The following is a 23,459-nucleotide window of genomic DNA, read 5'->3' as shown; positions in this document are numbered from 1 at the left end:
GATAACTCTGTTTGAAGTGTACAGGAACAGAAAGGAAAACTCTGATGAAAATAAATAAGACAAATGTGTTTGGAGTGGATAGGAGTACACTATATATGTAGATGGGACAATTACATAAATTAAATGATATGTATATCAAGTATTTACCTTCATCCTTAAAAAACAAAGCTCTTGTCTACATAATGCAGTCATCATTTTATTTCAATCAATGAACATTTTTAATTAGACAGAGGTAATGTACACACAATAACATATATAAAATCTACCTTACGAACTGTGTATTGATTTATTTTCAACATTCTAAGATTGTTTTAATGTATTTGTAACATTCCTGTGTGATGTTCAAGAACTGGTAATTCAAACAGTATTAAGTGACAGATGAAATGCTTAAAGTAGTGCACATATTCATGTTGGTAACCCTTATGCTCTGAGGCACCTTTTGTGTATTGAGAAAAGTCCATACACAACACAAAACTGTCTTTGTCCAAAGTATCATCTGATACACATTTACTGACAAGTTGTTAACTTCATTAAAAGGTCATTTTCATCAATTGCTCTAGCTGCCATGTGAAGACACTTGGTCCAGTAACCATAGTAATACTACACTGTGCAATGTACCTCACACAAATACAGCAGAATGTCAGTAGTTGCACACACTACTTCTAAGCTCCCGACTGACCCATTTAATGTTGTTCACTCATCTGTAACAAGTCTGACTGTGTCAGTTGCTGTCGATGCACCACAGGATCAGCTGTCAATCTTTCAAGGTCATTAAGCCGACTTCTGATGTGGTCAACGCGGTGATAGGATAACAATAGATCTTTCTGTGGGGCATATGAGGAACCTTCATGTGGCTGTCCTGTAGAATGTAAAATGTTTTTACCGCATTAAATATATAAATGTATAGATATTCGACAACATGAATGTTTTGGATGTGATGTTGCAATGGAGGAGATACCTGATGATGCAGCATGTATCTATCATTTTATTTGATAGTGGACAATTGTTTTAAATATTATCATTATACTTTCCTGTAAAATACCTGAATCTGCATGATTTCTGAGAAATGTTTGAAATAACCAATTCCCTGCCTGTGGGAATACTAGAACACTGAGTCAGAATGGGCCCCACAATGAAAAATTATAAGTACATAACTGTATAAAAAAAGAGATAAATCTGAAAATGAAAAGTTGTCTTCCTCTGCCTAATGAAAATATGTATAAAATTGATGAAAATCTTGAATCTTCCCAAGAAAACTTTAGCTATTATGTGCAATAGACAGTGCTGAAGAACAGACAGTTTTTAAGAAATAAACTTATTTTTAAAAAATACTAGAGGGCATGAATTACGATGCCATGAACCAAGATAATGCACATCATGAAATGTATGCCAGTGTGAAACATTGCAGTTCATACCCGCATGTATTTTCAAAGTTTATTTCTTATATTCATATTCTACTTTCATTTCTGTAGGAATACCCAGACATTAAAATAGATGTACTATAGTCTATATATACATCAAGATTCATACATGCATTGTTCACAGCTGCATCACATTCATGAGGAAATGGCTTTATGGTAAAAATATTAAAGGCAAAAACATTGGCAATGTTAATATATATACCTGTGGAAACTTGTGTTAGATAGTTGATATGTCCTGTTAATTTCTTTTCTACTTCGACCAGGGTTTTAATGAACGTTGTAGTATGGGATTCAACATTTTTCATCACTGGTTTGTCTTTTGATAATTCTTGAAGAGCTGATCCTGTAAAAAGAGAAAATTTGACTTTCAGCTCATGTCTTATGTTGATTTAAATATTATGTATCATACTCAGATGTACCATAAAGTAACTAATTGCAATCCATGTCTGTTCACATACATGAGAGGTCACGTGACTAAGATATGCAGTATTGAAATACCAAACTGTGAATACTATTTCTGCTGTTAAGATGGCGTTTGCTAGCACTGCATTACTATCAGAATATTTTAAGGGGAGCACTACGAAAATACTGAATCAATGGTAAAACACCTGGAATGTGCACTTTAAAACATGCACTGTAAATTGGATATTCTTTTAGAGGAGAGCTCTATACTTGAAATTAAAATATTTAACATGCCATACACTGTTACAGTTACAATACTGCAGTTAATGGTGATTAATGTAGCGGTCAAACAGGTTCACTCACCCGTGGCCAGATAGCTCAGTAACAGTTTGTAGAGCACCTAACTAGCAGTGCTCCCATTGGACCAGAATTCCCTTTCGCCACTTTTTCGGGGAGTGGCGCGGCACAAATAATCACATGCTTTACAATTATTTCCATCATATTATATTATTTTATTCATTACACTTATTTTAGCATTTTGAATCAGTTACATTACTTAATCATATCCAGCTACCATACTTAAACATTTCTTTCTGAAATAATAAGAAGTTGATTTGTTTGATAAATTCTATTATGGAAATCAAAATTCAGATAATAAATCATATAAATATAAACTTCATGATGCTACACCCCTCAGTGAAAACATTGTGTACATTGGCCGAAATGCAGATGTCACAAAACATCAAGCCCAATTTAGAGTCGTATCTCAACCATTCCCTATTAAATTTCCGTTTTTGTATGGAAGATTTTGCAATTTGGAGAGAATCAGATGTTTGAGCAGGTGGGGTTGACTGTAAAGCCAAACATAGATATTTTTTAATTTTAGACTGACTAGGGTCAGAAGCTACAAGTTTAGTGTCAAAATAGAATGGGGTGCATAGTCTTATGAGATTAGCATTTTTATACTGTTGCGCACCGAACTTCAAAGAAAATTATTTATTAAAATTGCTATGTCCATATCAATGGTGACCGACCGCATTGTTTAAGAAATATTCGAACTAAAATCAAACACATCAAAATCAAAATCTTGTAATCAACAAGTTTGGCCGCAAAAACAAACAATTGATGTATTCATGTACATGTATACATTATACACAATAATACGGCCAATTTAATTACCGGTCGGTTCTCTGGTTAAGAATTGACATTAATGTGGAGATGATAACACGATAATGAATACGACTTTAAATGTTAAACAATTGACCACAGCAGGGTAAACAGCTGTCCGATGTACTTTATTACATAATCACCGACTTTTTTGCTGCCATAAATTACCTGAGGCTGTGACCAGCTCTGTGTGCACTGGAGCGACGCGAGATTTCCGGTCGCACGCGTTGACTGAATAAACAGATTTTGACTGCATAAACAAACAGGCGATAATGTGTCACTGACAAAGGATTAAAAATACAATTTATTGCAAAATGAGATTTTCGCCACTTTCAATTTCTTTTCGCCATTTTTGAAAAAAATTCGCCATTGGCGAAAATGGCGAAGCCCAGCTCGAGCACTGCTAACTAGAGATTCAGGAGGCCAGGGTTCAAATCCCAGTCTGGTTCATTGAATTTTTTCCCTTTCTGTTACATTTGGTGCTGTTGACCATCCCTGGACTTGCAAATAAAAGTCCTGCCAGGGATAGACTTTAACTTTTTATCTCACTTGTCTGAAGGGCAAGTAAACTCGGAAGTTTTACTTGTCCGAATGAAAAACTTAGTCATTTGAAATAATTTAGACTCTCATCCAGTAATTCTAATTATCTCTGTCAATTGGTGATACAGTATGATCTACTAGTCTCAGAATGGGTCTTCACTATAAGCTGACGATTCAGTAAAGAAAACAACAATATATCGTCTTCGAGTTGGACTTTACTTTCTAATATTCATGTAGCAATATTCCATTATCACCTGCAAATGGTTTTTATATCTCAACTGGTTCAATACGCAAGAGCTTGTTCTGCGTATGATCAGTTTTTAAATTGAGGCAAGCTACTGATGAACAAGTTGATGGTACAGGGCAGAGCTCCAGATAAGGTGTGTATCAGCATAAATACTTGTTGAATTTTACCAAATACGCATGTAAGTTGAAAATCATGCGTACAATTATGCATTAGCTAATTTAAATACGCTTTACACCTCCAAAGTAATGCGTACTTGTGATACATGTAGTATGATATGAATACGAATTATCTATTCATATGAATTGAGGTTAGCCCAGGGTTTGCTCATACATGAAATATATTTCGATGACAAGAGTTTTGAAAGTTTGGAAGAGTTAAAGCAATACGAGCTGTAACTGACGGCATTTTTTCAACTATCCAATTATTCACCAAATAACACCTACTGGTATAACTAATATAATCCCCAAGATCTGAAAACAAATTCAGCAAAATAAACAAGGGAATATTGTTTGAGAGCATACCTACAATGAGCATTTCGTATAAACCGCCATTGCGTCGTATACACGGACATGGGAACGATGACTGCCGAATATAATCGGGTTGCTGAGATTGACGTCATGTACAAAGATGGAAACTGAAGTGAATAACTACACGTTTCATTTGTTTAAAATATTCCATCGTTTCATGAATGACAAGAAGTACTATAAGTGTAAGAAAGCAATAATTACGCAAATGTTCAACACATATTAAATTTTGGTAGTGATTTTCTATACAATTGGCATGTTAAATTGTTTACAAATCTAACACATGCTCAGTGCCTCCCTTTTGCTTTTTTTCCGAACTGATGACCTCCGAGGTCAATGCACATCGGAGATTACGAGCAGGAATTACTGACAGGATGACAATGATTCATGAATCTACATTTTCTGTTGATCTGACGGGTTTATTGCTTCAGATTCACTCTGATTCCATTAAGTTGTATGTATTTCATCACAAATATGTTAAATATTTGTTCTTGTATTTTTCAATTTATTTACTGTCAGTTACAGCTTGTATTGCTTTAACTCAAAACAACTATATAGGACTAATTAACATTTTTTTCTTAAAGAGGTAGTGTGTGGTCGAAATCACAGAAAAAAAAACTTGCATTATCCATCGTAGACAAATGATATGATTGCTGCTAAAAATATGGTACAGGTTTTCACTTGCCTCAGGCAATCGGACAACCGTTAATGTTGATCCCTACATGCCAGAGGCAAAAAGAATCTGCATTGTGTGTCTTCAAGGGTGAAGACAATTTAAGGAGGGAGGAATGTAGTGGTCAGAGGGGTTTGATCACACAGATTCAGGAGGCCCAGGTTTGAATCCCAGTCTGGACGGAGTCCATTGCATTTTCTCCCTTTGTGTTACATTTGGTGCTGTTGACCACCCCTGGACTTGCAGATCTATAAAAGTCCTACCAGAGGCAAAAAGAATCCTGTGTTGCGTGTCTTCAAGGGTGAAGACAATTTAAGGAGGGAGGAATGCAGTGGTCAGAGGGGTTTGATTACCAGTGGCCAGATAGCTCAGTTTGCAGAACACCTGAATAGAGATTCAGGGCCCAGGTTTGAATCCCGGTCTGACCCATTGCATTTTCTCCCTTCCCATTACATTAGTCTTGATACCGTATGGCTTTCAAGTTTCAAGCTTTGTCAATGTAATACACATGATTGACATACAGAACTATCTAATGATATACATTGATTGATGTTTTCCGCCACACTCAACAATTTTTCAGTTATATGGTGGTGCCCAGTTTTTCTTGGTGGAAGAGAGAACCCAGATACAATGTGTCTGGGAAGAGACCACTGACCTTCCGAAAGTAAACTGGGAAACTTTCTCACTTACCGGCGCTAGCGGAATTCTAACCCGTGAATCTTTTATACATGGTTAAATGAACTATTTTGTATCAGGTTGGGAACACTTCCCCTATAGCGAGATATTCTCGCTAAAACGCGATTATCCCTCTTTAGCAAGAAAGTAAAAATTACCATAAACAGGTGTTTTGGCATCTTAATTGAAAATAATGGCAAATCCCTGCAACGCTGAATAAGTGCAACACATACTCAACATGACAGGAACTGTTTCTATGAAATTGACAACACAGTCAAGAAATTGCATATCAAAGTTGCTACATAAGAGGGAAGCAGTCTGAAATCCAATACACATCGTGAGTGTTTTTGTTTTGATTAATAAATTTGCAGAAGTATCAGACATTTTATCACTTTTTCTTCTTTTCACGTGAAACACAAAGAGATGTACTCCATGGGTGTTTTTCTCGGTTGTACGGGATACATTTACTCTCGCTAGAGAGGGATAATCGTGTTTTAATAGAGCGAGAATATATCGCTGTAGGGGAAGTGTACCCAACCTGTTTATATTAAAATCATGGGCACTGGAAGTTAATGTAAATATATAGTATGTACATGCATGTATAAAAACATGCACATACTAAAGAATAAAATATGATTTATTTCCAAATTAGGGCCCTCTCGGGCATACAGCATGTACATGATTGTTAACATTTCAATGTGCAATCACAGGTGCTTGGGTCATAATATATGAATACACATCTAACCTTATACATATGTAAGGTTAGATGTGTATTCATATATTATGACCCAAGCACCTGTGTGTGCAATGTTTATATATATAAAAAAAAAATGATAAAAAGAAAAGAACAAAACAAGAGCAAAATATGCACTATTAGTAGGAGCAATGTTCATACATCACATGAGACATTTTGAACATGATAATACTTATTTGTATTACATGGAAGTATATTTACTAGAGGTGCGCGGTATTACCGGTATACCGGTATTTTTCTGGTACCGGTATGTACCGCGGTACACGAGGCGAAATACCGGTATATTCAAGTCTGATAACTCTTAACGAAAATATAAAATTGAAAGAAGAAAAAATAATTTAAGAAATTTGTGTACGCAGTGACTCACTTTATTTACATCGTTCCCTCATTGTGATGCAATGAAAGGTAAGTCTAATAACTGTACACAATCGGTAAAACATACGAAGTATAAAACGCGATGATTTGATTATTAATGATATGAAAACAAATCAAAATTAAAGAAAAAAATAATAGAAAACATTTCATTAAGTTATTATTTTAATATATAAGGTAGATTATAAAAATTGTTTTTATGTTGTTTGGTTTATTCGGGTCGGATACCATTTCCGGCTATAAGGCAAACCCCAAGTAAAAAATAAAATAAAATGGCAGATGCAGACTTGTGCGTTCGAAACAACTGTTCATCGCGCGAGTACAAATTCCTGCCGATTCTGAACGCCGACTTAATGGGTTTGAGGAATTGTGGTAGAAGAACAAGAACACGTTCATTTGCACATGTTCTCGTTATTCTCTTTAGAGAAGTGGACAGGCGTATTCTACATGTAGAAGTTCTCGTCATTTGCGACTCTAAGAACTTCTAGACTACTTTGAGATCGTGTCAAATAAAATCCACAGGTTTCCCCCTATTAATTATTTTTATAATCGTTCCAGTCAGTAGTCTAGTCACAGTCGATTCTAGTCATGATACAGAGACACTGCTATATTGTATGTACGATATACTTATACGTTTGGATTAAACTTTTGTTCTGTTAACTGGTTTAAGATTTAAATAAGATATTTTCCTTATCATTTATATTTGAATAAATTAAATGCAATTTACAATCAATAAACTAATAACAGCTCATTATATACAATAAATCACAACTAAAATCCACTAAAACTGAATCATACAATTAAAAGATTAAATCTGCGGTATACCGTGGTATGTACCGCGGTATTTTGCAAATACCACGGTATACCGTGGTACCTTTATTTTCTGCGGTACCCAACTCTAATATTTACATTAACTTCCAGTGCCCGTGATTAAAATGCTTGTAAAAATATTTTTTTAAAAGACTTAAATGTTATAAACCGGGGCTTAAGACAACAGATCCTTGGAATGATAACACAAATTTTATTATCCACACATCTAATGTATAATTCATTATGCATATAGATCTAGATCTAATTGTTAATTTTATTGAATAACTCGAATTTCCTTCACATAATAACATCGTGTAATTGGAAAAACTTATTCGTTGGCTTCAAATTACAACATTGTGTCTCATTACCTGCACTCTGAATAGCGCTCACTACATCACCCTCCACCGCTTCAAGTTGTTTTAGTCTCTCTATTGTAGAGAGCGTACCTCCTCCTGCCATGTTTTCCACCGCGCCGACTCTCAATTCAAATCTGAACCCGATCACAATAATATTTGAAATTCTTCTTCCTCTTTTTTATATTAAAAAATCTAGAGTGCTATTCATTGATATCTGTAATGAATTGAAGTTATTTTCTTAATTGTTGTAAATGCAGGGAGCAATGTTTTGGACCTGTTTAAAAAAAATATGTACACCCCCCGCCCCCCTCCCTTTTACTGAAATTACGCATGCGCGGTCAATGACATGTAAAACCGGACGTTGAACGACCTCTTTCGTAAACACAAATCTAAGCTTTGGTACAGTGGTTACTGTGAAGACAGACGAAATAGAAAAAATGCTTAGAACATCTTCATTTTTTACCTCGCTCGGGAGGAGATCAGTCTTGGGAAGCTTCAGGTAGGCCAAAGTTATAATAATTTGAAGGTAACTTTAAAATCGCATGGAAGCAAGTAGATCTAAAATAAAATGTAGAAACGCGAAACGTAGATTTGGCATGGACTTTGAACCTATAGTTATCACTGGTTATTTCTTGTTAAAGATCAGCATAATAAATAACTTCAGTATTGAAAACTTTGAAGACTATATTGTATCTAATTTATTGCAGCTTTTGAACATATATATTTGTTTGTACAGTACCTAGAACATTTACATTGGGATTGGACACACTTTTTTCTTTATCTCCCCAAACTTAAGCATGATCATTAACATTGTAAATTTAGGTGGAATATATTTTGTTAAACAATTCATCCCAGAAAATCCCCAGTTTTAGTCTGATTATAAAATCAAACATTTAACCACTCTTATTTATTTTGAATGTTATGACAATCAAATTAAAAAAGAGCTAGTGAAGGTTTGATTTTAATTAGATTGCCGATCAGTTTTACCATAACTAACATTGATGATCTTCTGTTGTATTGCGTCAAAATAAAGCCCATTTAACACAATTATAACATAAATCAAGTGAGTTTAATATTCATATTTCTGTATCACTTAAAGCTTTTTAAAAGTGTCATATTTATATTTAAAAAATAAATATGTGTGTTTTTTATCAGTTACACACTTTATGTAAATTATACAAGTTAACTTGGTCGGATTAGAAAGTATTCATGAACAACCTATATGTATAAAAAATATTTATGATCACATGATATGGCAAACTGAATTTAGAAAGTAAAGAATAATATGGCAATGCAAAGTGTGGACAGCCTGTAGGTTGTTGGGTGAACAATATCCAGAGATTAGGGGGGGGGGGGGGGGGGGGGTCAGACAGGGATAAACAAATCCTCTTCTTCCATGATGTTTCTAGTATCACTTTTCCCTGAGCACATCCAAATTTATAAATGTCACTCCTTCAAAAATGTGCATATTTATTATTAGAAAATCACCATTTTCCCCTTGCATTAAATAGACCAGTACTTTGTTAATACCAATTGATATTTTTTTATGATTTGCCAGAAATTGTCATATAATTTTTTTTATATTATACAAGCAAAATTCTGCTCAGATTGCCAACTTTAAAAAACAACCACACTTTGTTATGACATATACAGCTTTTTTTTATGAAACTAGAACATTATTCAAAGTGCTTTTTTTTTTTTTAGCTATAAATATTTATGTTGGAATTTTATCTTTTTTGTTTTATTTCACCCAATTTCATGTAATTTTCTCAAATTAATTATGTAAAATGTACAATTATCCAATGAGTATTTTAAGATATTTTGTTTATTTGATTAGATATGCTAGTTCAGCAGCAGCTCAGAAAAAGACAGATGAAACCAAGGCCTCCTCAGGACAGACAAAGGTAATACTGAGTTGTCTGAGGTCTTACTACTTACACTTACAGTACGGGGTTATCTGAGTTCTTACTGTTTGGCTAGTAATACACAAATGATTTTTATGTCCCCACCATGAAATGGCTGGGGCATATACACATATAGTGTTACCCTTTTCTGTTTATTTGTCCTTCAATCATTCTGTTATAATTCAGTTTCTGAGTAATTGTTCATTATCTTTGCTAAATATGCACATGTTTAACGTGAAATTTGGAATATAATATCCAGGTTGAGTTCTTGAATAATTTTTGACAAGGTTGTGCCCCCTGGACTAAGGAATTTTTTTTAACAATTCAGAGTTCTGCACATTATCTCCGTCTTACATGGACATTTTGAATTGAAATTTGGAGTATGGATTTATCATGAGAATAATTGGGTTACTTTTTTTATTCCAATCAGATGATATTTGGCAGAGTTAATGTATGCCCCTTGGACATAGAAAATATTAAACAGTTCACAGTTTCTACTCATTGTCTCAGTCATACATGGACATTTTGAATTGAAATTCATAGTAATCAACATCATGAAAATACATATTTGATGCCAGTCAAATAAATTTTGTAAGAGATATACTTGAACTTTGAAAAATGTTCAATTAATTTACAGGGTCTGCTCATTATATCAATGAATATTTTTAATTGAAATTTGGAATATAGATATTTCTCATGAGAATATACTGGTCAATTTACTATTCACTTCTGTTCAGATAAGATTTGGCTTTGTCCAATGACTTAGAAAATTTTAAACAACTCACATTTTCCATTCAATATCTCAGTCATACTTGGACATTTTGAATTGAAATTTGGGATATAGTAATATGAAAAAATATTGGTCATGTTCGTATGTGGTTCTAGTCAGATAACTTTTGGTAGAGTTATGGTCCTTGGACTAAGGAAATTTAAACAATTTATAGTTTCCATGGACATTGGGATATAAATGTATAATGAGAATACACAGGTCCATGACAGTCATGTTTCTTTTGTTGTTGTTTTCTCTGTATTTTCACATTTCATTCTAATATATTCAGTACTTGATATATTTCACCTTGTCATCTGCATGGACCTTGTAAGAGATCAATGATGATACAGTCGCCATATTACAGTCTGAGATAACATTCACCTAAGCATATTCTGGTGAATCCATAATTGAATGTTTACATGTGCTAAACTCTCCTAAATACTGTCATTTCTCCAAATATTTATATTTTCAGGAGTCCAAGTCTTTTGGCATGAACATTTTCAGAGGAGTTGTTAAAACAGATCAAGTCTTCCCTTTTCCAGAAGGTAAATTTCAGATATAACGGTAATACATTTATGTACAATGTGGATCTTCCAGTTTCAAATTTGGTTTCTCTTTTTTCTTTTGGCATGCAGTGTCAACAAGTACTTGCTGAAGTGTATTTATAATTTACATGTTCTTCCTGTACTTGTATTTATAATTTACATGTTCTTCCTGTACTTGTAGTGTATTTATAATTTACATGTTGTTCCTGTACTTGTAGTGTATTTATAATTTACATGTTGTTCCTGTACTGGTAGTGTATTTATAATTTACGTGTTCTTCCTGTACTTGTAGTGTATTTATAATTTACATGTTGTTCCTGTACTTGTAGTGTATTTATAATTTACATGTTGTTCCTGTACTTGTAGTGTATTTATAATTTACATGTTGTTCCTGTACTTGTAGTGTATTTATAATTTACATGTTGTTCCTGTACTTGTAGTGTATTTATAATTTACATGTTGTTCCTGTACTTGTAGTGTATTTATAATTTACGTGTTCTTCCTGTACTTGAAATGTATTTGTAATTTACATGTTGTTCCTGTACTTGTAGTGTATTTATAATTTATGTGTTCTTCCTGTACTTGTAGTGTATCTATAATTTACATGTTCTTCCTGTACTTGAAGTGTATTTATAATTTACATGTTCTTCCTGTACTTGTAGTGTATTTATAATTTACATGTTCTCCCTGTACTTGAAGTGTATTTATAATTTACATGTTCTTCCTGTACTTGTAGTGTTTTTATAATTTACATGTTCTTCCTGTACTTGTAGTGTTGGACACTGAACAAAAAGAGACCTTACAGATGCTTGTGGATCCATGTGCCAAGTTTTTTGAGGTTTGATATCTGATTATTTGTTACCAAGTGTGTTTAAGATAGCAAAGTTCACAATGTATATGACTGCAATGTAGAATATCTTATAAAGCAATTTGTTTGGTTTGGGGTTTTTTTTTATGGTGATGTTCAAAAATTATTTTCTGTAGGAAGTTAATGATCCCCTGAAAAATGACAGCATTGAGAAAGTTGAAGACAAGGTTATGGAGGGATTAAAAGAGATGGGAGCTTTTGGTCTGCAAGTGCCGATTGATAATGGTAAAATATACATAGCACAGTTGTTATAATAAAACTGGTATTTGAACTAGCATAAAGGACCAATTTTTTTCTTCATTTTTAGGTCACCCGAGACTCTCAGGTGACCTATTGCCATTGGTTTTCATGCAATGTGTGTGTCATCCATTAACAATTTACCATTTTTAACTTCTTTTTGAAAACTACAAGGCCTTGTTACCATTTTTGGTGTGAAGCATCTCTAGGATAAGAGGAATATAAATGTTTGTGAAATTTATGACCTTACCACCCCTGGGGCTTCATGGGTGAGGCCAAATATGCTTTAAATAAGGCCACATTTTCAAAATTCTTCTTCTCTTCTCCCACATATGTGGAAGAAAAGCTAAATGCATGAATATGATGTTCATGAAGCCCTCTACTAAAATTGTGAAATTTGTGTCCTTAGAGTCAGCGGTTCAGGCCCTATGGTAGGGCCAATATGACCATATAGTTAACATATACCAGTAATGAGTCTTAGAAATTCTTCTCTACTCCCATATATATTTGCATAAAACTAAATGCGTGGTTATGATGTCCATGAAGCCCTCATTCAGAATTGTTAAATTCATGACACCTGGGTTAGGGGTTCACGCCGTTGGTCAGGGTCAATATGTCCATGTAGTGAAAATGTATTAGATGTTAGAAAATCTCCACTTCCATAATATGTATTTGAGAAAACTAAATGCATGATTATGATGTTCATAAAGTTCTCTACCTAAATTGTGAAAGTCATGGCTAGGTCAAGGGTTCAAGCCCTTGAGTAGGGCCAATATGGCCATATAGTGAAATGTATCAAATCTTAGAACGAATTCTTCTCTACTTCATATATATTTGGGAAAATCTAAATGCATAATTATGATGTTCATGAAGCTCTCTACTAAATTGTGAAATTCATTGCTCCTATCAGGGGTTCAGGCCCTTGGGCACATATGGCCACATAATAAAAATGTATAAAAAATTATTTTCCCCCTCTACTTTCACAGTTATAGGAGATGAATTAAATGCATGGTTATGATGTCCGTAATGTTCTCTTCTTGAATTATGATATTTATGGCCCAGGATTTTGGGAAGGGGTGTCAAAATGATTTATATGCTTCAAACTTCCCTTTTCCCTAAAAATCATACAAATCTGCATAAAGGATTCCATATTGACGCTTAAATGCAGATAGACTCCCTGTATGGACTTTGATTTTGGTTTCTGTATCATGAAAATTCAATGACTGAGAGATGACTTGTTTTGTTACCTTCAGAAAAAAAAGAATATGCATAGTTTTAGTTATGTGAGCCCTGTGTAACCTCAACTTGTTATTAATAGGTGGACTTGGCCTGACAAACACTCAGTATGCTCGTCTGGTGGAAATTGTTGGGTCACATGACCTAGGTGTCGGAATCACACTGGGTGCTCATCAGGTTTGTAAAGAAAAAGTCAAACACTGGAAGAATTTATTTGTCCATTACAAACTTTAGAATTATCACAAATATCAAGTAATTTATGGTACATAGGGTGACGTGTCACTTGTATAAACATCCATTTTATATGATGCACATTTACTGCACAATTTATTGCCATTTCAATCTCCCAGGGAAGGATCATGTGTCCCTATTAGGAAACCCTGATTCACTGCTAGTAAAACAAACAACTAATCAAGAGTGAAATTTAAAGGAATATGCACAATAAACCTTATTCTTCATTTCATTTTAGTCCATTGGTTTCAAAGGGATTCTTTTGTTTGGATCAAAAGAACAGAAGGAAAAGTATCTCCCAGACCTAGCATGTGGCAAAAATGTGGCAGCGTTTTGTTTGACAGAGCCAGGCAGTGGTTCAGATGCTAGTGTAAGTTCTTCAGTTGTGTTTCGCTTAAGTTTAAAAATGTAGGTCAGTAAGCAAGCCAATATATTATATTTAAAGTCTGATGCCCAAGGGTGAATTATGTTCTGTGTAATCTAAAAATCACCCATGTGGAGATATAAAAGTCTGACTGCTACATTTACATGATTATATCGTATACTGTAAACCAGCTTTTATTCACATTCGAGAAAATTTCGTTAGAACGTCATCATTGCATATATTTGCGAACCAGTCATTAAATGTCTGGCATAGACTCGAAAAAGGCTTGATCGCAAAAATTACTCGCCACAAACCAGTTTACCACAGATGAATCAGGAAATCAAAGTTAAATAGCTGCAAATAAAAGTTGGTTTATAATATCAGCAAAACAGGATACACTTACCTTTGAAACCATTATGTTTTGTTACAGTCTATCAAAACAAAAGCAGTTCTCTCCCCTGACGGTAAACATTACATACTGAACGGCAGCAAAATCTGGATCAGTAACGGAGGCCTTGCAGAAATTTTCACCGTGTTTGCTAAGGTGGGTTGTCAAGTGTTATTCTCCTTAATTAAGAAGTTTGTACTTCATTAAGAAAAACACTAAGCATGCTGATAATTACTGTGTTGTATGTGTAATTTTATTGTTGCAGACACCTGTTAAGGATGAGAAAACTGGTGAAACAAAAGAGAAAGTCTCTGCCTTCATTGTTGAACGTTCTTATGGAGGTGTTTCTAAGTACGATTTCTGTTTTATCTTTTTGTACATTTTACAGTATAATGAGGTTTCTTGTTTGAACAGATAATTTTGTTTAAAACAACAAATTCAATTGAAGAAGAACTGTTGAACACATTTGTTACGTTTATTCTTTGTTCATCACAGTGGACCCCCTGAAAAGAAGATGGGGATTAAAGCCTCCAACACGGCGGAGGTATACTTTGAGGATTGCAAGGTCCCTGTAGAGAATCTCCTGGGAGGTCAGTTTTAAACAAATAAACAGATTTATTTTCATTACAGTTTTATTTTCACTATTTCTTCTTTAGGCCCAATACTGAAATTAAAACTGCAGTTAGATATGCTTATTACCAGCTTAGAACATATGTAGAATAGAAGTAAAGTTTGCATTAGAACTGTATGAGAATGAATATAGACAAGGCTCCGTGGAAATAACCTATAGCAAATTTACAGCTGCATTTTGTAATGCTACAGAGTATAATATAACTAATAGGGGGGAGGGGGGGGGGGGGGGGGGGGGGGGGGGGGGGGGGGGAGGGGGCTGAAGAAAGTATTGTGCATTACTTGAAGCATCATCTTCACTAGCCAAAGGTTTTTGGTCCACTCTGCTCCCCATATTTTATCTTTTTGAATATTTTATGGGGAGTGGAGTGGACTGAAAACGCTTGGCTAGCGAAGATGTTGAAGCATGTGAGAGTTGTTTCCCTTATGTTAACAGTGTTTTCTTCGTACAGGAATTGGTGGAGGATTCAAGGTGGCCATGAACATTCTGAACAATGGAAGGTTTGGAATGGCAGCTGCCTTGTCAGGAACCATGTCAAGTTGTATCAAGAAAGCCGTAAGTATGCTTGTAATTGAATTCAGTGTGCAGGCGGAACTTTAATATACAGTAAAATACGATTTAAGCAAAGTGCTGGGGACGAACAATTTAGATTCATTATAAACATAATTCGTTTTAAACAATGAATTCATAACAAATAAATTACTTCATAATAAGCGTGAATTCAGTACATGTATAAACGTGTTCACTGTAACCAAGTTTTACTGTATGTGCATTTCTATTTTTATCACATTGTGTGAAATTCTCTGTTCCAATGGTAAAAATCAGCAGAATTGTTTAATCTGCAACATTAAAGAGAAGGGTATTTTAAATCATGTTTGAAACTTTTTCCATGTAGGTTGAATTTGGCTCTCAGAGGAAGCAGTTTGGAGACTTGATTAGTAACTACGGGGCGATTCAGGAGAAAATTGGTCGTATGGTGATGATGCAGTACGTCACCGAGTCTATGGCGTATATGTTGTCTGCCAATATGGATCAAGGATCCACAGAGTTCCAGATAGAGGCTGCCATTAGCAAGATTTATGCTTCAGTACGTGTTTACATGCACAGATAAGACTATATCAAAGAATATTAAACTGATACTGTATAGATTGTCTGTAGTTCTGACAACAGGAGCTCATCAGAACTTTAATGATTGCAAGTGTGTAATGTGATGTTGTAAAGATTCGAGTTTGTTTAAAGCTTTGCCCTTTGTGTCAATATGGGGTTATGTTTGCAAATATTTAAAAAATATTTGTATAATGTGCCGTAAGGCATGCATTCAAGTCTTACAGCCATGGTCTTAGTTTGTCGTGGGGCTATTGTGATGTGTGTGAAGTTTTTGAGATTCACTTATAAAAATGACATAACAAGAATCTTATCTCATGTGCCTGTCATTGTGTTGTAGTATACACAGCTTACATCTATCAACTTTTTTTTTGTGACAGGAAGCTGCTTGGTTCTGTGCAGATGAGGCAATTCAAATCATGGGAGGAATGGGATATATGAGAGTATGTGAAAAACAAGAACTGGTGTTCATGATTTTGGAGTTTACTCTAATTTGATGAATTCTTGGTACATGTATGTAATTGATAATAAAGATCTTTAATGTTATGTTTAAATGATTCTTTTGTCTTCCATTGCAGGATAGTGGTTTAGAGAGAGTGATGAGAGATTTAAGGATTTTCAGAATTTTTGAAGGAACAAATGACATTCTAAGACTTTTCATAGCTCTAACTGGAAGCCAGGTAATATTACCACAAGCATTTATAGCTCTAACTGGAAGTCAGGTAATTATCAGAAGCATTCATAGCTCTAACTGGAAGCCAGGTAATTATCAGAAGCATTCATAGCTCTAACTGGAAGTCAGGTAATTACCAGAAGCATTCATAGCTCTAACTGGAAGTCAGGTAATTATCAGAAGCATTCATAGCTCTAACTGGAAGCCAGGTAATTATCAGAAGCATTCATAGCTCTAACTGGAAGTCAGGTAATTATCAGAAGCATTCATAGCTCTAACTGGAAGCCGGGTAATTACCAGAAGCATTCGTACATGTAGCTCTAACTGGAAGCCAGGCAATTACCAGAAGCAGTGGCTTTGTAGAATAATTCTAATGTTGTTTTTTAGATAGACATTCTAATTTTTCTAATGACTTTGTCAGATTTTGTGTAGTGAATGAAGTCACTGTCATTCTATCACATCTTTAAATTCACTCCTGGTTGTTAGGTCATTCTATCACATCTTTCTTTGTGCAATTTAAAAAAAAAAAATCAGTCATGTCTATGCTATTTGAAAATAGCGGATATTAAACTGTTATGGAAATAATACTGAATACAATTACAATTTTAATCTGATTCTAACATACCAGATTCTTGATCTGTGTATATTCTCAGCTGAACCTCTTCATCAACTCTACTGATGTTTTTAGAACTGGCATGAGCAGTTGATAGAAATCAATCGGCAAAGTTTAAAAAAAGAAAATAAATGTTTAATCCAGAGTTATATTATTTACATACATATTGTAAGTATCGTCCTGACTAACTGCTATCTGTTTATAGCTATATCTATTGAACAATCTGTCTTTTAGTATGCTGGAAGCTACCTCAAAGAATTGAAGAAGGCCATGTCAAACCCCTTGGGTAATATTGGAATGTTCTTGGAGTATGGCAGCAAAAAAGTACTGAAGTAAGTAAAAATTAGCTCAGTGTATGAAGAAATGATTAAAACTTAAAATTGAATAAAATTTATGACAAACATGTAATGCCAGAAATAAAGTGCTGTTTTGTTAACACAACAGTGGAATACGGTTATAGTGACCCTCCAGGATCAGTTCATTATAACAAAACTTCGTTATATCCAATAAATTTTCTGTTATTTTCCTCTCATAAGGGTGATTTCGTTAATACACATAAATTATGTTTGTTATAAGCATGTTTATTTTGTAGGTCTAAAACTGACGACAATGGAGCTAAGGCACACATTCATCCTTCTCTATCAAGCTCTGCGGACCAGGTAATCATTTTACATAAAACAGAGACCATTCATATTTTTATTCAAGTCAATATTAAAGTTACAATGTGCTACAGAATGTTGGAGTTTAACTGACTTTTTATTTCAGACCTTCGCTGCTGTTGGTGAATTTGGATCAGTTGTAGAACAGCTACTGATGACTCATGGGAAAAACATTACCAGTGAGTTGTATTGTTTACACAACGTGAAAGTGGTTCTAGTAATTTTAACCCATCTTAGGGTTATGTTGGGACATTGAGGTCAGATGAAAGTTTATCAGAGATTTTAATTTCAATATTGCTCAAGGGAGCCAAAGACTTGAGTAAGCTTTTCTGATCAAGTTTTGTCCTGCATCTGTTTGTTTGTGTATGTGCATCTTTTTTTTTCTGTCTGGCATAAACTTTATGCATTTTCATCTTCTTCAAAATTTCACCCAACACCACAAAGCATTCATGGTGATAGGCATTAAATTCGAGTTTGTTCAAATAAAGCTCCATGCCATCTACACCAAGTGGAGAAAAATTAGAAATAGGATTGGGTATTTAAAAACATTTCACAAGAACCAATGGACCAGAAAATCCAAAATTAGCATAAAAGCATTTTAATACATGTATATTGAATATTCCAAGTCTATTTTTAAAAATCATAATCCCATGGTTTATGACTTTACATACATTGTAGGAATAGATAGAAATATTCTTTTAAAAAAGGGGGCTAAAATTGTCAAATGTAAAATCAAGACCAAAAACCCTGGGTCAAGTTAAGGTCATAAAGGGGTTTGAAGTTTTATATAGGAACAGTCAGAAAAATTCTCTTGAAATCTCCTCCACAAGGGTTACTATATGTCCAAATGCAGCCACCCAGACTCGCAGATCAAACCTTGCCCCTATAGTCAGGATGGGGCTGAAATAGGGGTTTAAAGTATACATACAACTGGAATATACTGGAAAATCCTCTGAATATCAACAAGAAACACATGGATACAATAAGTCCAATCTGTATGTACAAGCATCCTAATGCAGGGTAGATGAATTCAAGTTTTATCAAACTATGACACTCACCCCTCCAAAACAATGATACACCTAACTACCAATACCATACCTATTAACCTTTAAAAGGGTATATAGTTTAGTGTACCAGTAAATAGGAAAAAGCTTGATGTGCAACTATACTGATGTACATGTATTGTTATTCAGTGAATGCATATGTTTATTATGAAAACTTCAATGTTTAGGTGAGTGATGTGGCACATGAGCTTCATTTTGAATGATCACTATGTAGTAATGAAGAAGACATTTTTTGTTTTGGAAGGTGTTATAATAGTAATGTGTATGCACATTTGAGAACACCTTGAAATTATCACACCTCCAAATTGTGTATACAATGTACACATTGAAATGAAAGTAACTGCTTTAACTATGAGCTTTTTGAAACTTTTCAAATTTTATAAATATTTTTATGTATAAATGAATGTCATAGGTAAACACTCAAGAGTAAAGTCATCTTATGCCACATTGCATTTATCTTCATATCAGAATGTTGAAATGATTTTTAATAGACCATTAATGTGCAAAATGTTTGATGAGGACTTGATTAGGGCTCCACCATATGCCCAATATTAATCACTCTGTCCGTCCATCCGTCTGTCCATCAGCACTTCCTATGGCATGTGACAACTTAAGTTTCGTAAGAAAGATTTTCATAAATTTTATGCATGATACATGCACTTGGATTAGGCAGAGGAAGGTCCCTTTCAATTTTCAAATATTATATCAGCTTTGTCATTATGGAGTTATGGGACCTAGAATTTTTGATATTATTAAGGTATAGCTTTTTCTGTGGCACTTGATAAGTTGGATTTACATTAGAAGCTTTTTGTAAATTTTATTTATACATAATATAACTTACTCCAATTAGGCAGAGAAAGACCCCCATTCAATTTTCAGATTTCTATTTGTCTGCCCATCGGTCTGGAAGCACTTTCTATGGCTTATAATTGCTATAAAGTTTCCTTGAAATGTTCATTTGTCAAACCATTGATTCATCAGATCTGTCAATCCATCAGGTGCCATTGTGGGGCCAATTCTGATTTATCAGGGTTTTTTTTACTTTGAACATGTGAGAACATTTTAACACTTGGTCCTAGGCAGCTGCTTTTTATTGCTGGGAATTTTGATTCGACTTATTTTGGCGTCATTGAATAGTTGGATACCGAGATAATTCTACTCAATTATATTATATGGACTTGCTCATTTTTTTAATGGGAGCAAACCCCTGTGATTTTATCTACACCTTGTATATGTAAGTGATCATGAATAAATGCACTTTTTCAGACCAGCAATTCCTTTTGAAGAGGGTAGCAGACTCAGCAATTGATATTTATGGCATGGTTTCTGTCCTGTCCAGAGCTTCAAGGTCACTGAAAGAAGGTCACAGTTCAGCTGACCACGAGGCTACAATCACCAAAATCTTCTGTAATGAGGCAAGTACATGAATAAAATCATTGCATCTGCAGGCAAAGCTTGTTTATTACATTCATATGTACACCTTCAAAAATCCAAAGCTGATAGATTGTGTTTCCAAACTCCAATGTATATACTGTAGAAGTACTTTTTTCCGCGCTGTATTAATTTACGCAATGTACGCGGTCACAAATTTTCCGCGGAAATTTATCCCAGTGTACTTAAAGTAAATGAAAGACATTAAGTGGCAATCTAAGAAATCCGCCCAATTTTCTATCCGCGGAATAAACAGAAATTGTGATTCCGCGGACATATGAACCCGTGGAAAAAAGTACGTTTACAGTACTTTGACTCAGTTTATGCTTTTTACAGGCCAAAGCTAGAATTGACACCAATCTACAGGCATGTCATGCAACAAAAGGCGAAAAGGAAAACTTTGTTGGGTTGGAGAGGATTTCCAAAGATGTTGTGGCAAATGGAGGTCTCTTACAAAGACACCCATTAGGATTCTAAAGGGTTTCTTATAAAGGGTTTCTTACGAACAACGGAGATGAAAAATCAGCACAACACTTTTTATTGTTTTTTTAACCAATGTTTACGCCTCTTGCATTAGCCATGATGGACAACTGGCCTTAACAAATTCATTGGAATAGTTCTTGGAGTGAAAATACAATTATTTCAGACCTTGGAACAATTTTTTGTCACCTTTTTTATGAATCACTGAAGGCATAGAATAATGAAGCCCTCTTTGCAGAGTGCACAAACTGATTAGATATTACATCTCTGTTACTGAAATATCTTGGCATATAATGAGTTGTGATTTATTAATATTACCTCGTCATACTTCATCTGTAGACATTCTGCATGAATTCTGTTTTGTATATATTTGTGTATTGGTAGATCTTGAGAATTATCTGTGATAAGAATTATGTCTATTGCAGGAGACAAATGATTTTTCATTCAGTAGAAGACCGGTGTAAAATTATTTGTATCTGATGTTTTCTTTCATTTCTGTGAATTCTAGTTTTCAGATCATTTGTAAACTATAGTCTTGAACATAATGGTTTATAAGATACTCTGTAACATTTTTTTTTTTTCTTTCAAAAGATAATGATAAGTGATTTTACTTCTTTTTTCGGAAAGAAGAAAAGGTACAAATTAAATAACATATCAGTTAATGTCGGATAATATTTATGTTAATAGGGAATCAAATTTTTGTATGCATATTATTTTACTTGCCGTTATAGATCAAGTTTTATTTATTGGACAACATGATTGAGGAGTCAGTGTGTGAATCTCGTGTACAGAGGATGTGCACGTGTCTTCCGCTTTAGAGATTCTGTAGAAGTACGTGTACATGTATCTGCAATGCTCAGCAATGCAATTTGTAATATATGGTCAATCTTTTCTGTGTTGTTTAACCTTGCTGTCATTTTATCAAGCAAGGTCCTGTCACTCAAACAATTCTTGAAATACACACTGTTCAAAAGCACTAACAGAATGTTAAATGTTTTAATTTTTTTTTTTTATTTGCTTATGTGCACAAGGAACAAAAGCAACACTTAGTATATGAATTGTAGATATAGGCTATGTTTGAATGCATGTAGACCCAAAGAGTTAAATATGGATACTAGTATTTGGTTCTGTATCAGTTGTATACAATTTGAAATGGTGTTAATAAATTTTCTTACATGTAGATTGTAATATGTTGTCACTTGATAGAGGGATTTGTTATATTTTGATAATTGCATGGGAGCAATCTATATATGCTTTGTTTACACACCTAAGATACAGTTCAGATATAGCCATCAGATGTTTTACACTTAATATCAAGTTTGTGTGTAAAATTTGTAGCCAAAGTATTCTTTGAATACTTTGGCCCAAGGTTTGAAACAACTGTATCGAGAGAAATAACCTTTGATCATAGGGGGATAATTTTTTAAAAAAACCACATGATTTAAAAAGTAGTGATTTAATACTAAAATACAAATTTTCTTGAGAACCATTTGTCTTTTTTGGACCAAACTTTAATATATAAGCATCACAATAAAATTTAGATTTTAATGTGTTCATGGCATCAAAACACTTCACACGTGTACAAATGTTTAAATATGAATGTCGTAGAGTAGATGGGATATACAAAACAAGGTTCAATATAGAAACAAATCATTAATTTACTATTATTCAATGTCACAAATACATGCATTTTCTATCGCTTTCAATTGACCAAACTTTATGCTTATCTTACATGTAAGTTGTGTTTTGCCTCTATGAGACACGTGAATTAACCATGTGTAATGATAGAAGGTTAATGATTAGTACATATGGCTGCCTTGAGGCAACTGAGAAGTGCAGTCAATCAGTATCCCTGTATAATGCATGCATTTCGTGAGTATGACGTTATAACTTCTACATTAGAACTCTGGGCTACCTGCTCCATCTAAATGCACATTTCCTTTCAATTTAATATCAATAGCTCTAAAGAAGATATTATTTAAATGTTTTACACATAAACATTATAATAATATAGTTTATTCACCAATCAAGGGCCCTCGGGGGGCATGTACATGTTAACAGGCAATTAATTGTGTCGCCTGCGTTACGCAGTGGCGACATATAGGGATCACTATCCGTCGCTTGGCGTCGTCGTCACAAAAAATTTCTGTCACAGTTTTCTCAAGAACCACATGGGGCAACTCCCTGATATTTGGCACAGAGCATCACTGTGGCCAACTGTATTGTGTAAGACATTTTCGAATCTGTCGCTTATTAACTTCCTGTTTGCCGGGACTTAGAATTTTTTACAGCAAAAAAATTTCTGTCACAGTTTTCTCAAG

At 34.2% G+C, this 23,459-nt stretch overlaps 2 protein-coding genes across 2 annotated transcripts; one reads left to right on the top strand and one right to left on the bottom strand.

The window, feature by feature from the left end:
* Positions 1-179: 179 nt before the first annotated feature.
* Positions 180-8,240, bottom strand: LOC125659508 (mediator of RNA polymerase II transcription subunit 11-like). The gene is made up of 3 exons (XM_048891192.2): positions 7,954-8,240; positions 1,624-1,764; positions 180-859 (listed from the first exon to the last, which is right to left on the bottom strand). The coding sequence occupies exons 1-3, from the start codon at positions 8,042-8,044 to the stop codon at positions 684-686; spliced, it is 408 nt and encodes a 135-aa protein (XP_048747149.2). The 5' UTR covers positions 8,045-8,240; the 3' UTR covers positions 180-683.
* A 43-nt stretch (positions 8,241-8,283) lies between these two features.
* Positions 8,284-22,320, top strand: LOC125659500 (very long-chain specific acyl-CoA dehydrogenase, mitochondrial-like). Its single transcript, XM_048891180.2, has 19 exons — positions 8,284-8,440; positions 9,779-9,845; positions 11,087-11,159; positions 11,933-11,997; positions 12,144-12,252; positions 13,583-13,677; positions 13,970-14,101; positions 14,526-14,639; positions 14,749-14,834; positions 14,979-15,073; positions 15,566-15,669; positions 16,010-16,201; positions 16,599-16,661; positions 16,797-16,898; positions 17,739-17,836; positions 18,097-18,163; positions 18,270-18,342; positions 20,494-20,642; positions 20,995-22,320. Exons 1-19 carry the CDS (start codon positions 8,379-8,381, stop codon positions 21,133-21,135), a joined length of 1,887 nt encoding a protein of 628 aa, XP_048747137.2. The 5' UTR covers positions 8,284-8,378; the 3' UTR covers positions 21,136-22,320.
* The last annotated feature ends 1,139 nt before the right edge of the window (positions 22,321-23,459 follow it).

The sequence above is a fragment of the Ostrea edulis genome, chromosome 9, assembly GCF_947568905.1.
Source record: "Ostrea edulis chromosome 9, xbOstEdul1.1, whole genome shotgun sequence".
NCBI classification, from domain to species: domain Eukaryota; kingdom Metazoa; phylum Mollusca; class Bivalvia; order Ostreida; family Ostreidae; genus Ostrea; species Ostrea edulis.
The sequence above is the reverse complement of the archived record's forward strand: the minus strand, read 5'-3'. Positions and strand labels throughout refer to the sequence as shown.

Bases quoted from the DNA above. Each gene is read 5' to 3' on its own strand.
- LOC125659500 (XM_048891180.2), top strand. From the start codon at position 8,379: ATGCTTAGAACATCTTCATTTTTTACCTCGCTCGGGAGGAGATCAGTC. The intron at 14,640-14,748 runs GTGGGTTGTCAA...TTATTGTTGCAG, and splicing joins TTTTCACCGTGTTTGCTAAG to ACACCTGTTAAGGATGAGAA. The intron at 18,164-18,269 runs GTAATCATTTTA...TTTTTATTTCAG, and splicing joins TATCAAGCTCTGCGGACCAG to ACCTTCGCTGCTGTTGGTGA.
- LOC125659508 (XM_048891192.2), bottom strand. From the start codon at position 8,044: ATGGCAGGAGGAGGTACGCTCTCTACAATAGAGAGACTAAAACAACTT. The intron at 1,765-7,953 runs GTAATGAGACAC...CTCTTTTTACAG, and splicing joins GAGCGCTATTCAGAGTGCAG to GATCAGCTCTTCAAGAATTA. The intron at 860-1,623 runs GTATATATATTA...TACATTCTACAG, and splicing joins TCTAACACAAGTTTCCACAG to GACAGCCACATGAAGGTTCC.